Source organism: Melitaea cinxia, chromosome 10 (genome assembly GCF_905220565.1).
Source record: "Melitaea cinxia chromosome 10, ilMelCinx1.1, whole genome shotgun sequence".
In the NCBI taxonomy this organism is placed as follows: domain Eukaryota; kingdom Metazoa; phylum Arthropoda; class Insecta; order Lepidoptera; family Nymphalidae; genus Melitaea; species Melitaea cinxia.
This window is the reverse complement of record NC_059403.1, coordinates 17,085,119-17,101,684: the sequence shown is the minus strand read 5'-3', so window position 1 is coordinate 17,101,684 and position 16,566 is coordinate 17,085,119. Positions and strand designations below refer to the sequence as shown.

Sequence of the window (16,566 nt, the reverse complement as noted above, 5' to 3'; positions counted from 1 at the left end):
TTAAATTTAGTTTAAAAACTTTCCATATAAATAGTTAAAAATAGAAAATGAATACGCCGTGATTTATGAGAGAACTAGTAATCGAAATGTAAAATTAATTTATAATGATTATGTAGCAGTTAAGAGGCCTTTTTGTTGTAAATCTCTTGACAATTTAAAAGTGCGTTAGAAGTCCACTTGATTAGCTTTTTTTAATTCTATATAATCTTTACATGATTAACACAATAAAAATAATTTAAAATTATATATTTATAACAAAAAGAGTTTAGTCACATTGTCAAAAAAGTAAGCTTTATTAATTTGACTAAAAAGTATTGGAAAGTGATAAAAAAAACTTTTAAAAATCGATTCTAGGTTTAGTCAACCTAACGTAATACAACATACCTACATATAGTACAAATTGAAATACAATTGATTTTGTATTGTAACAAATATGATACAATACATATTTTTTAAAAGTAATGATTAATAAAACTGTCCTAAATGACATATTAACAGATATAACAGACAATGTTTTGTTACGTCTCACTGCTTGGCATAGGTCTTTCTCTATCTAGGAAAAGGATTTAATAAGGACAAAACACTTTTTTAAATTTAAGCATAATAACCACATCACGAAGTTCCTTTTACATAATTCTATATTAATTCCTTAAACAACCGTTTTTCAGTACGTTGAAAGTATTCCCTCCAAAACCGTTTACGGCTACAGATAATAAATTATTCCTATTGGTGTTAATTAATCCTGGCTGGAATACTGACAACGGACCACTGACACTATTCTATGCTACTATAATCGCGTTCAGAAACCGTTTTACAAATTCCCTTTAAAATATTAATACTGTTATTATTTTTTTAGGTATGTTCTGCTCATTAGCACCTCATTGTAATATAAAGTTTATTAATTAATTACAAACATAGATGAAAAATATTAGCGTGCTGTTATTTTTAAAGAAATTAGTATTTTTAATCTGTACCGTTTCTGAACACGTCCAGTCTACGCGACAGCGGTACCCAGTCTAGTTTATTATATACTGTATCCTGATATTCTTAATTTAAAACCTATCACCACAATAGTTTTCACGTTATTTTCCATTCTAAATTTAAATACATTCACAAGAATTATAAAAAAAAAAAAAAAAAAAAAAACATTACAGATAAACAATCTTGTCAATATATATATATTTTTTTCTAAATAAAGACGAGACTACACTATGTAGAAAACTGTCATGTTGACGTTTACTAATTTTATCGTGTGATTCAAAAATATTGACAGTTCAATGTATAGTGTAATAGTAATCCATTGACGTAAATGAATTGATCGAAGTATTTAGATAGGATCTAATTATAATTAAACGACCGATGGCTACACGAGCGGTTTGAAGGACGAATGTTTTTGTAGAGGTGTTTCTTATTACACATAAACACGGAGCTTATGTTAATTGGTCGATTTATACATTAATTATTTGTCTTATTGCTGTGAGGTTTAATTTAGTAATTGTTTGTATTCACGAACTCGTGGGTCTGTTTTACCACCGGTCTCGTACCGAGCGGTACGTTCAAGCACGGGTGCGGCCCTGCCTACTGACAGCTTCTCTGTAAATAAAATAATATTTATCTTTTATTGCACACAGTAATGTACAACAATTATAGAAAAGGATTAATTTATAAATTTAAAAGTAAAAAACTTAGAATGTAAAATAACAGTAAAAATAAGTAAACAATAATAATTGTAAATAAATAATGTAAAAATTGAATAGAAATGCACAAAAAACGTTATATATTTAAGTTTCTTACCTGTGGCTAGGATAGGAAGGGGTTTGGAGTATGCCTAGTGGCGGGGGGCGACCAGGGGGACGAGGCTCGTGCCGGCGCCCAGGGGTCCGCTGCGGCCGCTGTGGTGGCCGGGACCCCCGGCATACCCATCGGTGCCCCAGCCATGCCCACTGAGGCACCCACCATGCCCACTGGAGCCCCAGGGATACCAGCCGGGGCCGCGAGCGGCGCGCCCAGGGGGGCCCCAAAAGCGGGCGACGCACTCGGGAACGGAAGCCCCGTGTTGAGACCCATCTGTTGTTGCTTGATTTCGTTGATCGACAGCTTAACCTGAAATTTTATAAAATTATTAATTATACTGCTGATAACATTTTAATATATGGGAATAGGAACACGCAATAAACTTAATATGATTTTATTGGAGTCGTTGGGTGGGGGCGGCGGGTAGTGGTCACTATAGGTACGGAAGGCGGTCGGGATAATGAGGTTCAGTGCGGGGTAGTGGTGCTCGGCAGCGAAGTGGGCCTCGGTGTGGTAGTGCGGGCTCTGTGTGGTAGTGGGGCTCTGTGTGGTAGTGGGGATCTGTGTGGTAGTGGGTCTCTGTGTGGTAGTGGATCTCGGTGTGGTAGTGGGGCTCGGTGGGGTAGTGAGGCTCGGTGTGGTAGTGGGGCTCGGTGGGGAAGTGGGGATCGGTGGGTTTGTGGGGCTCGGTCGGGTAGTGGGTTAGTGTACGCACGGGCGGCGGCGCGCGCTCGTGCGCGAAGGGGTTGGGCGCGGGCGGCTCGGGCGCGGCGGGCTGCAGCAGGCGCTCCAGGTTCACCAGCGACGAGTTCTCCCCCAGGAACGTGGACGGGGACTTCTTCACGCCGCCCGCCGCGCTCGGGGACGCCGGCTTCGGGGCCAGCTCGTCGCCTACGAGTCATCGTGTACGTCGTGGTTGAGATATTTATACTATTTACTTCAATTTTTAAAGATTAACAGTAAGTTGGTGTTAGAGGAGCGAACCTACTTTCTTTGCTCACCTCTAGTTACATTACCGTGTAATGTAACGGTGGTAGCTTTACTTTTACCAAAATGAGAATCACTTTAATGTTTTTGAATATCATATCAAAAATTGATTCAATTTTTGATATGATATTCAAAAATGTTTAGAATTCCTAATGTGTGGGTAACACAAAAATAAAATCGTAGACACTTTAAAGTTTTACTTTGTAAAATGACTATTCGAAAGCGCTCATGGGGCCTATTTGAAGAATGTTATTTTTCATTTTGATTTTATAACTGAAAAGGGCACAGCAAGAAATTTCCTGCTCAAAATCTGGAGCAGCCCGACTGGGATAGTACCTCGACCTTACAGAAGATCACAGCTAAACAATACTGCTTTCAAGCAGTGTTCCTGTTGGTGAGTAAGGTGACCAGAGCTCCTAGGGGAATCGGGGATAGTGTCGGCAACGCGCTTGCGATGCTTCTGGCATTGCAGACGTCTATAAGCTACGGTCGCTAACAATGAGGGAGCTGTACGCTTCTTTGCCGACCTAATTGTATAAAAATATATATAATAGTCATTGGCAAACCCAAGTTATACACATCATTACGAGTTTTGAATTCAATTTTAAAAGACAGATAGGTTACCTAAGGCGGACAGGTCGAATGGGTCCGACTCGGGGGCCTTCTGACGTTGGGACAAGGCGTCGAACTGTTCCAGCTCAGAAGACGAAGGCGATGATAGCAGCGACAATGGAGATTTGCTTTGCACCTGTTAAATAAGACGAATCGAAATTACAGGTTGGAAACAGTACAGGAAGCAAAATCTTGTTTAAAAATTTCGAGCAATCCAACATTGAAAGTGAATTGACCTTACAGAAGATGATTGCCACGATGTTCTCGAGAAGTGTAAGGCAGCCGGCAGAGCTCGTAACAAAAATCAGGGGTAGAGTCCACAACGTATTTATGATGCTCCCGGTATTGCAGACATTCATGTGTTACTGTAACCACTTACCACAATGAAGACCGTCGTTTGTAATATCAGTGGTACAAAAAATACCACAAGTCTAAGGTGATAATACCCTGAATTTGAACCAGTCTATCATGGATTCATCTTTGTTGACATTTATGGCTCATAGTTAAGTATCCCAGCACCATGGTTTAGATTAGTAGAGATAAAATACCTGGGAAACAGGTGCCCAGGGGTCGGCCAGGGGAGCAGCAGCAGGAGCCCAGGGGTCTCGTGCCGGACTGGTTACCGAAGACCACGCATCTGGAGATGTATCCTGAAGGAAAGATAATGACCATAAAATATTTAAGCAATAGATCACTCTGTCGTTGATCACTTCTCACTAGTGACCAGTCAATTGACTAGTGACTATCACAAAAGTATGAAAATTACACGATATAGCAATGTTGATTATGATTATATTATTTTGAGTAGATGTCAGCTTAGAAAGGATTTAAGGAAAGTCTTAAAAAAAGGAGTTTTCTGGATGGATATACTATGAATGGTACTCTGGAGATTTTAGAAGCATCGACATTTAGTATTAAGACTTGATATCAATTAAAAGTTGCCTGTTTCCATATTTTCATAAATCATGAATTTAAGAATTCAAGTTTGGACGAAAATTTGTATAAGTAATTTTTAAACTTTTAAGGATGCATATTTCAGTCAGTTTCTATTTGATTTTCTTTAAAGATTGACAGATGCTTCCGATACAGATCAATATTATTATTGATTAACGGTACTAGGAAGCTACCGTGAATACAATCTCAGAGCGAAGCTGAGTTATAAAATATTATTCCGAGCTATTTTGTATACAAAAACAAGGGTCAGGCCTACTGTCCTTCTCAGTAAGACATGAGATGAAGATTCTAGCTGATGAGAATCTGATGATCTAAATCGACGCCTAATTTAAAGAAAAGAAGCAAAATTCACACTCTCGCTACATAGATAATTAGAAATTTAGTATCCCACTTCTGACACCACGTTTTATGATGAGATGGCTAAAAAATATTCTTGATTGACTTTATATAACTTCATTATTTGGAAAGGACATAGACAATAGACAATAATTAGTCATAGACATATTATAACAGATTATATGATAGGATATACAACAGTAATATTTGCGGCAATTTCTCCATATGTGTACATCATCATTCATCATCATTTCAGCCTATTGCAGTCCAGTGCTGGACATAGGCCTCCACAAGTTCACGCCAAAAATGGCGCGAACTCATGTGTGTGCCCATAGTCACCACGCTGGGCAGGCGGGTTGGTGACCGCAGGGCTGGCTTTGTCGCACCGAAGACGCTACTGCCCGTCTTCGGCCTAAGTATTTCAAAGCCAGCAGTTGGATGGTTATCCTGTCACCGATTGGTTTTTCCAAGGTGGTAGCGGAACTGTGTTATCCCTTAGTCGCCTCTTACGACACCCACGGGAAGAGATGGGGTGGCTATATTCTTTAATACCGTAGGCAACTAACCAGTCAATCTCTTCTCGCGAGACTGGAAACCTGGCGAGTGGAACGAAATCTGATCACATCTGATCACAACGCCATTACTTTTAGTCTGCGCACTGAGGGGCCCTTGAAACCATTGGACCCAATCTCGACGCGTAGATACAACACCAAAAAGGCGCGATGGACAGATTTCTCCGCTACCCTAACAACCGGCCTCGCGGAAGAAAGCATCACTCTGGAAGCCGTCCGAAATGTCTCGAACAAGGACGATCTCGATGGCATAATCGCAAAATACGTCGCGATTATTCACCGCACATGCGAGAGTACCATCCCGAAGATAAAACCATGGAAAGGCGACCCCCGACCGCCCTGGTGGTCGGAAGAGCTAGATTCCCTGAAAAGGGAACAACTAAGAGCCAAACGTCGCATCAGAAATGCTGCACCCTGCAGAAGGGCTGGCGTCATCGAAGAATACGTACGGGCCAAGGAAAAATATAAACAAGCGGCAGACAAAGCAGCCACTCAGAGCTGGAAAGAGTTCTGCACGGCACAGGACCGCGAAAGCGTGTGGGACGGTATCTACAGAGTCATCAGGAAGACCTCTCGTAGACACGAGGACGCATTGCTAAGGAACGAATCAGGCGAAACACTGTCACCAGAACAGTCGGCAAAACTCCTAGCAAAAACGTTCTACCCTGATGACTCTGTAGAGACCGAAACCGCCCATCACAAACAGATCCGAGAGGCCGTAGAAGGCAGAACTCCCGCGGAGTTAGAAGATCTGTCCGATGACGACCCGCCGTTTACGGCCGCGGAGCTGGAACAGGTTCTTTTGAGCCAAAATCCCAAAAAAGCTCCAGGCCCAGACGGGTTAACGTCGGATATATGCGCGGCGGCAATAAACTGCAACAGGGAATTATTCCTAGCGTTGGCGAACAAATGCCTATCGCTGTCCCACTTCCCCAAGCTGTGGAAAGTCGCCCACGTACGCATCCTCCGCAAACCAGCCAAAGAGGACTACACCCACCCGAAGTCCTATAGACCTATAGGACTCCTGTCAATCCTAGGAAAGACAGTTGAGAAAATGCTTATAGGTAGACTTCAGTGGAGACTCTTCCCCACGCTGCACCGAAGCCAGTACGGATTCATGCCACAGAGGGGAACGGAAGACGCCCTCTACGATCTCGTCGAGCATATCAGGCAGGAAATTAAGTCCAAGAAGATAGTACTTCTGGTATCGCTTGACATAGAGGGCGCTTTCGACAATGCATGGTGGCCGGCTCTCAAAAAACAGCTAGTGGACAAGCATTGCCCGAGAAACCTATACGCTATGGTCGCCTCATACCTCCAGGACCGAAAGGTCATCGTAAATTACGCCAGAGCGACCAGTGAAAAGGAGACCACGAAGGGTTGTGTCCAAGGATCCATTGGCGGGCCGACCTTCTGGAACCTCATACTGGATTCGCTTCTGAGAGAGATCAGCGCGATGGGGGTATACTGCCAGGCCTTTGCGGACGACGTTGTCCTCGTTTTCTCCAGCCAAAAAACCAGCAACCTACAGACCTCAGCCGAAACCACCTTAGCGGCCGTACAAGAGTGGGGTATACGTAACAAGCTGAGCTTCGCCGCGCACAAAACCAACGCGATGGTGCTCACTAAAAAACTCAAATACGACACCCCCATAATCCATATGTCCGGCACTCGACTGAGGCTTGTAGATGAAATAAAACTGCTGGGGCTCATTTTGGACTCGAAGCTCACTTTCAACGCGCACGTATCCGCCGTGTGTAAAAAAGCGGCGGACATCTATAAACAGCTCGCGCGCGCGGCGAGAGTGAGTTGGGGTCTGAATGGGGAGATCGTACGGATCATATATGTGGCGGTGATAGAGCCCATCGTTCTGTACGCAGCGAGCGTATGGTCCCCTGCAGCAGAAAAACTGTCGATAAGAAAGCAGCTAGACTCACTGCAGAGAGGATTTGCACAAAAAATGTGCAGGGCGTACAGAACGGTGTCTCTGACATCGGCACTAGTCCTCACTGGCTTGCTCCCGTTAGACCTTCGCGTCCGAGAGGCGGCCATACTATTCAAAACCAAAAAAGGTCACAGCACGGATCTTCTTCCACCGGGAAGAGAGCTAGAGCGCAGGGTGGGACCAATGCAAAATCCCCACCCTTCCCTACTCATGACAACAGAGTACGAGCGCTTAGAGAATCTGAACCCCGAAGTCCTTGAAGAACACAACATCGTCGGGCCTTTCATCTTTACCGACGGAAGCAAAATAGAGGGTAAAGTAGGAGCCGCCCTCACATGCTGGGACCAAGGCAGGGAAGTAAGATACTCTACTTTCCGGTTAGAGCCGCACAACACTGTCTTTCAATCGGAGATGTACGCACTCTTCAGAGCCGTGGACATGGCAAAAACCTCAAAGTCATGCTCCATTAACATCTTGAGCGACTCGAGGTCATCTTTAGATCTGCTGAGGAGCCCCTCAGTGACTCACCCTCTGGCCCTGGAAATGAAGAGTCGAATCAGACAGCTCCGGGAGGAGAATAAGACAGTGCGGTTCTTTTGGTTGAGGGCCCATGTTGGAACACCGGGCAATGAGAGAGCGGACGGGTTGGCCAAAAAGGCGGCCTTAACAAAAAAGACGGCACCTGACTACGACAGAGTACCCATCTCGTATGTCAGAAGGCAGATCAGGGAAGAGACTGTCAGGATGTGGCAGGAAAGATATAATTCTTCGGAGACGGGCTCGGTCACGAAAATATTCCTACCGGATGTAAAGACCGCTTGCAGGCTGGTAAGGAAATCGGCACCAACAGCTGTCGACACAAAAATTCTGACCGGCCACGGAGGATTTGCGGCGTATCTCCACAGATTCCACCTCACTGACAGTCCTTCATGTATCTGCGATCCGAATTGTGAGGAGACAGTTCTGCATGTTATACTGGACTGCCCGAGATTCAGTAAGGATAGGTTAGATCTAGAACTCAAACTCCAGATCAAACTTGAGCAGACATCGCTCCATACCATCCTGGAGAGTGAAAAAAACAGAACTGCCTTCCTCACATTCGCGAGAAAGGCCGTCAATATAGCCGCAAAAAGGAACAGCACGACCGCTCCACCACCTGCTGTAATACCCACGCAGAGCGCTAACACCGTCGTCCACGCAACACACACCCAAACACACAACGCACAACTACAAACACAACAAAACTGTGTCCAACAAGCCACTCAGAGAAACAGCTCAACGGCTCCGCGGATTTCTCCTGGCCGCACCCTTCTGGGTCAAATAACAAAGATCATGCCCTCCTCGCTGCAGAAACTGTTCAGGAATAGAGCCGACCAAAACGCACCTCCGCAACCGACCCACAGCGGGATGACACAATCCTCGCTTAGCGAAGGGAACGGAAGCGAAGTAGTGGGAATTAAAACCAGATGCGTGGCTCTGTTCATGGACAGCGAAGTAGAAAGGATGGGAATAAGTTTCTGTCGTTCCGAAGGACGCGATCGGCTGGCGATTTCGCCGGGGCTCGCTTTACTGTTAAAGGGTAGCACGCAAAAGACAAGTATAAAGCGCACTAAAATCACAGCGCTATCGCAAGAACAGAAGGGCGACTCGACCTACCGTCTGGTGCGTTTGAATAACAAATCCATCGTGCTGTTCGAGTGGGGAGAGACGTCCCCCTTTACGCAGTCTAGTGTGTGGCTACGCCGGTTGAGCGAGACCCCCGGTGGAATCCCCAAAAGAATTAGCGTGGATTCGATGAGGGTCGGATATGATAGAGGTGACGTATCTGATAGGTACGGTTGCCTAATGGCCTCCAAGTACAGTGAGGTCATAGTCTACGAAGACAGGGGGGAGGATCTCGGATATCTAAGACCGAAATCCATAACACCAACACCTCCTGCATCTCCGGCCGACGACGAGTCCACGCTCTGCGGCTCGGAGCGCCTACAACAACGGATCGAGACCCAGAAGGTAGAGCGAATTAAGGCAAAGGCCACACCTGAACCTAAGCCGAGCTCGATGCCATTGGCGACCTTTATCCACGCAACCATCTCCCCAAAACCAGGCAAGCTCCCGCATCACCTCTCTCCCAAAAAGGCTGGACAGGGTGAGCGGCAATCGGCGGCGCTGAGCAGGTTCACCAGAGACAATAGTCCGAGGCACCCGGAGGCGTCACCGGCCGCTCGTACTAAGGCCGACATGGGACATGTAACACCGCCGAGACTTCGACCTGCCTCCACACCGCTACAACATGCGGAGAACGCCCTAATCGAGTTCCTGGCGATAATAAAGGCAAACCGCGAGGTAAGCCTGGCCACCTGCAAAAAGATCATGCAGGCCTACCAGTACGATCACCAAAGATTACTGGAGGTGGAACTCGAGGAAGCCGAAGCGGCCATATACAACAGTGAAACCCGACAAATACTCAAGGGCAAGATGTCGGGTAGGTATATGGCAGCATATAACAGCACAGCAAGCTTCGTGAGCGCAGTCGAGTCGGAGGGGAATGACGAGGAGCCACAAGCCTTCGAAACACCTGAAGGGGACCCAGTGGTGGTAGTGGCCAGATGCACGAAAGTAATGCTGGGGGACCGGATGCTACGGATGGCGAAAACCATCTCGGGCGACCGGGACGGCTTACCGACCGTGCCCTGGGGACTACCATCACTGGAGTGGATAAACGGGGTACCGGGATGCGGCAAGACAACTCGCATAGTCGGGGACTTCGATGAGGACACGGAGGTCGTGATTACGACCACAGTCGAGGCGGCCAAAGACTTAAAAGAAAAACTGGCGCACCGCTACGGCAACAAAGCCAAGCAAAAGGTGCGCACTATGGCCTCCGTTCTAGTTAATGGGTTCAACGAGGGCTCAAAAATCAACCGCCTAACGGTGGACGAGGCCCTCATGAACCACTTCGGAGCCATAGTAATGGCCGCCCGACTATCGGGAGCTCAGAAGGTAGTCCTTATCGGAGACATAAACCAGCTGCCGTACATCGACAGGGACAACCTGTTCGAAATGCGGTACTGTAGACCAACCCGGATAACAACCATCTCGTGCGAGTTGTCATGCACGCATCGAAATCCCAAAGACGTAGCCCTTGCCATCAGCGAAGTTTATAAAGACGTATACAGCTCAAGCCCAAAGATCCGATCTTTGCGAGTGGAGAGCCTCACGGGCGCGCGTATTCCTGCAAGAAGAGACCGAACCTTATACCTGGTCTTTACGCAAGAGGAGAAGAGGTTGCTGACTGACCAGGGATACGGATCCGGGGAGGGATCGCGCGTCTTAACCATCCACGAGGCGCAGGGCCAGACCTACGAGGACGTCATTGTCCTCCAGACGAAGGCGAGGAGGCTCAGGATCCACGACAGCGTTTCGCACGCTGTAGTCGCGGTGACTAGACACACCAACACCTGTGTCTATTACACCGACGACCGTGACGACGCAATTGGTCGCTTTGTGGCGAGGGCAGCGGAGACCGAGGATAAGAAAATACTCGAGCACAGTCTCAAGATGGCGATTCATCACAGAGATGCCGCCGTCACTGAGAGTGTGCTCGACATGTTGAAAACTATTGACGTGTGAAGACACTTGTTGAATAAATAAATAGTGTGTATATAAACATAAGTACTAAGTGCTAAATTAAATACGATTAATTATATAAATATAAATAATAATTACTAAATTAAATAGGATTAATTACATATAACATAACGTGTACAAATTATTTATACTTAACATGTGTAACAAATTAATTAAGATTAATTATATAATATTAATTTAAAAAAAAATACATATATGGTGATAAATATATAAGAATATATATAAAAAAGAAACAAAAAATGAAAAAAAAAAAAAAACTTACTAACAGTAACCTAGGCTAAGTGTATATTGTAAGTAGGCCAGTAGGCCATAAGTGTATATATAAGGTAACTAGGAAATAAGTGTACATATATGATAACTAGCATATAAGTGTAAATATAAACTTAGATAATAAAAATAACAGTATAAATACAAAAATTTCAAGAAATGTACACAGCTTCTACCCCTGGACAATTGTAAGATAAAAGTGAAGAAAAGGAAAAAGTAATAATAAATAGTAGTAATTATATATATAAGTAAATTAAGATAGCATAACTTTAAATTTTGGTCGGTGGACTCACGTAGGATTAGTGATACTAAGCTTAGTTTAATTAGTCTCTAAGTTGCATATGTAGGTGCCAAGTTATCGAGAGTAACAAACAAATAATTGGAATAACAAGAGCACGGGCATTATAAGCCCGTGGATATATATCGTTATAAAAAAAAAAAAAAAAAAAATACCGTAGGCACACAGCCAAGCATGTACATCATAGCACGTTTTTTTTATAGCCCACAATTTTCATGAAGGACAACGATTTGAAATGAAATAAAATAAAAAAGTTGATTAATAATATGTGTAGACTAATAAACTGTGTCGATTTTAATTTACTTCCGTATTTTATATTCTATATGAGTTTAGCCGAACACAATATAATTATATTTATTAATCTTACCATATTATCCGCAGCTGGACCGAGGTCCAAATGTAAAGACTATAGAACAAAACTCTGTTACAGTTCGTTCAACTCGTGTCAGTTGTGGCAGCGGTGTGTTTGTGTGGGGGAGTGTGTATGTGTTTGAGTGTATATCTGTCTACTACTTTAATAAAAATCCAGATTTATAAACCATGTAAAAAAAGACCAGACAACCAAAATTTGAACTAAAAAAAATAGAAAATAAAATACAATAAATAAAATCTTCTTGGTATTGTATTATATATGTAAGCTAATTACCTGGGGCGGTGGTCGTTGGGCATGGGTTGGTGGTGATGGTAAGCCCCATGGGTCTAGGGGTGCACCGGTGGCTCCAAGGGGTCCTCCGAGAGGGACTCCAGTGGCGGCCGGAGCTGCAGGGGCGGCTGGGGATAGATTTACATCCAGCAAGTCTAACAAATGGGACTGTTGCTCGGATTTCTTGGCTTCCACACCCGTTGTTCTGCAATTACAAATTATTTCTTTGTGAAGATTTTATAACAAGACAGTAAATGATTATGATTTATGCTCTGTTCCTAGTTATGTCATTATGTTGTATAGCTTATTTTTTGATGCATAGGCTTTCTTATTTAAAAGGAAATCATAATCGGCTTAGTACATGTTTTGATTTTTTTTTCCATATTTTAATATTGATATTGTCTCTTTGATATTATTGTTTTAAATTTTAATAAAAGACTCGTGATTTGATGAATGTTAAACTGACATGACTATTTACAGGTAAATGTCTAATTGACGTGAATAATCGCTACGTAGCATGGTTCGAACCTAGATGTTTTCAATTGAAATGATACTCAACACTTCATTCGAGTTTGGGATATCTCTTAAGATGGTATAATGATATTGTATCCACATAAGAATCACTACAAAAACAACTAATATAACTAGCTATTTATTTATTGAACCACTAACTCAATTACTTTCTGTAAGCAATCCACACAGCCGAAGTACCAGCACCTTGGGTATAGTTCCATATTTTGATCTATTGTGATGTTGAGATGCGCTTGCGCACGTAGATATTGTTCGAGTCTAGGATCGGTAGTAGGATTTAGGAGTTAGGATACTGAGAGTTTAAGAGACAGGAACTTTAGAGTTATAGGTTGTTTTTTGGTAAGGATAATAATCCATATATATTTGGATAGGACTTTGTCTATTTTTAACTGTCTTAAAATGCTTCACACTCAACGGCATAGGATGTGCCCTGTGTCGGGGGTCCGGAAACATACACAATACACAAGCACAACGCCCAGACCACGACAAACATCTCTATATGGCCGACACAAATGTCTGTCGTGAGCGGGAATCGAACCCGCGACCGCCAGCGAAACAGCCAGTGCTATGACCGCTGCGCCAAAGCGACAAGAGACAAGAGTTCTTTCAAAAGAACTAGCTACTGCTAGTAACTGCGGAGTTCTTGCCAATTCTTCTCTGTAGAATCTACATTCCGAATCGGTGGTAGCTTAACTTTTAAAAAATTATTATCACATCAGCCTATCGCAGTCCACTACTGGACATAGGCCTCCACAAGATCGAGCCAAAAATGGCGTGAACTCATGTGTTTTGCCCATAGTCACCACGCTAGGCAGGCGGGTTGGTGACTGCAGGGTTGGCTGAAAAATTATAATCAAAAGTGCTTTTAAAGCCATATTTCAATACAGTTATTTTTGATTTTGGAGAAGTTTCTCAATTCAACTTTGTATGAGTGTTAACTGCATAACTATTTATTGGGTGCACCAATATTGATAATTCGTTTTTTTTTTTTCGAAAGCTAATGCTTGTCACGTGGTCCCATTCTAATTACAGCGACAACTGACGAATATTTTTTGAATTATGCCTTATAATGTTTGTTTAATATTTGTCGACGTAAATGCAAGCCGTTTTTTTTTTTATTGAGAAGAAACAATTATTTTTTTTCACAATTTTTTAGGGAAAGGAATATTGGAGCCAACTACGTAGTATACTATTCGGAATTTTAGGATTTATAGCAACAATAGGAAAGCAAAGGACTCTTGCTTCGAACTCTAGTAACCGTATAGGGTTCGTTAGTCGCCCCTCTTAATATTCCCAAAGTGCTGCCGACCCTGTAAATCTATCTAAACTACACTCATTAAAACACTATTCAACCACTAGATAGGTAACCAGTAAGTTTTCAGTCTATTTGTATCTTAAGAATCTCAATTTTTGATAAGTGCCCAAATTTTGTCCATTTAAGTCCACAAATCACCAAATATCGCCAATATCAAGGAAACTGACGCAAAACTTACTGGAAATCGTTCTGAGACTGGCTAATAGCCAGCTGCAGGCGAACATCGTCAGACCTCCTCCGTCTCTCTTCTCTCTCTGCCTCCTCTCTTGACATGGCTAGAGCCAGCTGTAGCTGCAGTTCTTCTTCCCCAGCAGTGAGCGGTCTCGCCAGCTCTGCGTCTCGACCTGACCACTCCGCTGGTTCGCTATTGCTCAGCTGAAATTAAGTTAAATAAAAACGTTTATTTTACCACAAGGTACACTTATCGAACGTCTAGACAATCTATAGTTTTAAATCAATACGTTACGGTGGCAAACTCAAGATAAAATTTAAAAATTACTAGATTTTAATGACGCGTTAGCGGTCACAAAAACGCACATGTTGTATTGTATGTGCCCAAGCTCCCGACACACGAGTAAATCCTAGTGTTGGCCTGAGTGTAAGGCGTTTATTAATTATTATTACAGATAGGCTATGGCCCGAATGTTATTCAGTAATATTAATTTGATTGGGTTGTAATATAACTATAGAAGCATGTAGCTATCTCATTGTTGAACTAAAATCTTTTGGGCCGGCAAGGAAAGGCAATGGAACTTATATAGCTAAAGATTTTAATACTATATAGATGTAAGCGTTTAGTCGAGTAAATATTTCGATTAAGCGGTACAAATATAATATATATATTTAGAAAGACGTTGCGAATTTTGTAAATTCAACTAGGAGCGATTTATTTTTTGAACAGTCTTACGTGGGCACTAATCAACTATATCAATACCCTAATTAAAAAACTTTCAAGAATTTTAGCTCTTAAATTCAAAAACAAGTTATTCAAAAACAATAACGAGATTAGAACGTATTTAGCCCATATCTTTCTTTTTAATTTATCTAATCTTCAAACGGATTATACCTCGTTACTCACCGTAGGGTAGGTAGGGCTGGAGGGTGTGTCGAGGGCTCCATCGCTACCGAAGGCGCTGGCGCTTTGCGCGAACCTTTGCTTCGCTTTCAAAGCCCTCGCCCTTTCGTTCTTTAGACGCTCTTCGTCCTTTAGAAGATTCACTAGTTGTTTCGCCTTTTCTCGGACATTCAGACCTGTATTTGATGATTATAATATTATAAATGCATGTCCTATGACAATACTAAAGGAATAAACATTAGTTCTTTTGTAACTAATCACACTGATTTGTAACAAAAAAACAATAAAGAAATATGTAGTACTTAAATAATTGAATAAATCATCCGCCAGAACCACGGTCACAGGCCGTGCAACTCCCGTAGTGGGGGTACATCGGCTTAATGGTTTACGGCCGCCAGGTGCATGACAATCGATGGGTGTGATGTGCAACGAAGACAGAATAGCATTTTGTCTCTTTTTCTAACACACGTAACGCTATTGTGTGTTAAAATATAATCAATTACAACTGAACATCACTCAATGTAAGCAATTACAGTCAATCGTCATCACCGCACAACGTGACCGTACACAGCGATAGCAGTGACGTATAGCGGCGTTGACGCGAACGAAAAGTTTTGACATTATCGTACTAATCTCTCACCATTGAAATTGGGCTTAGTTTCATGACCTGTATATAAGGCCGTGGTCAGAACTTGACTTGATTTAAATTTTGAAACACTTATTATTTTACACTTCTTATCTGTTTTACCTTCTAAATTTTATCTCAACTATCTGTTGTCGATGCATCTGGTCTATAGATTTTCTGTTCTGAGCTACGCTATTTCCGCTCAAACTTTTCAAAATAATATACAATAAAAATATATAAATAAGATTTCATTCATTTTCAAAATCGTTCCGAATAAGTAAATTGCTATTTCTACCTAGATATATAAAAAATAAGTATTCGATCAAAATATACCATTAGCTGTAGAAGCGAATGTATATAAAAAAACAGTTAGAACATTGGTTTGTTGGTTGTTGGAACATTATTATTGAAAAGTTCGAAGTTATTCAATCTATACTTACAATAAACTTATAAATATAACGTAACAAATCCAATTGAAAGGCACTTTAAAGATTTTAATAAGTTTTTTAGTATATAGGCTCACTATAATTTTTGTCGTCTGTATTTTTGTAGCTTGGCCGTGATTCATAGCGAAATTATTGAATTAAATTAGACAAAATTCAGCGCGATTCGAGTCAATGCGAGCTACTACTACATTAGATACTTTTTCTCCCCAAAATATAACAAGATCCTTTCGGTGCCCTTATATAAAATCACAATGATTTCTAGAACCAGCCATGATTACAACAGTTACTGAATTCTAGTAGATAAATGTAAAATTTTGTTAATTGAAACCACAATGAATTATAGAATGTTTTATATGAACGATTGAACTACCAAACTCAATTTTTTATGTATGTACCAAGGCGAGGATAAAATTAGCACCTACTACGAGATCAAAATGTCAATATTTGAGTGATGTAATTTTGAATGTTGAATGACTTAAGGTCGTTATTATAATTACGCTTATTAGATATGTATACAT

General features: G+C 42.2%; 1 protein-coding gene and 1 long non-coding RNA gene across 2 annotated transcripts in view; both read right to left on the bottom strand.

The window, feature by feature from the left end:
* Positions 1 to 274: 274 nt before the first annotated feature.
* On the bottom strand, positions 275 to 2,056 carry LOC123657351. The gene is made up of 2 exons (XR_006743693.1): positions 1,795 to 2,056; positions 275 to 1,593 (listed from the first exon to the last, which is right to left on the bottom strand). It is a non-coding gene; the product is annotated as an uncharacterized LOC123657351 (long non-coding RNA).
* Positions 2,057 to 2,227: 171 nt separating this feature from the next.
* Positions 2,228 to 16,566, bottom strand: part of LOC123657491 (epsin-1) — a 41,263-nt gene continuing 26,924 nt past the window's right edge. Inside the window, exons 4-9 of the mRNA XM_045593033.1 lie at positions 14,969 to 15,153; positions 14,081 to 14,277; positions 12,060 to 12,261; positions 3,951 to 4,043; positions 3,406 to 3,529; positions 2,228 to 2,685 (exon numbers count right to left, since the gene is read on the bottom strand). Coding sequence (XP_045448989.1) covers positions 2,228 to 2,685; positions 3,406 to 3,529; positions 3,951 to 4,043; positions 12,060 to 12,261; positions 14,081 to 14,277; positions 14,969 to 15,153 — 1,259 coding nt within the window. The remainder of the gene's footprint in view (positions 2,686 to 3,405; positions 3,530 to 3,950; positions 4,044 to 12,059; positions 12,262 to 14,080; positions 14,278 to 14,968; positions 15,154 to 16,566) is intronic.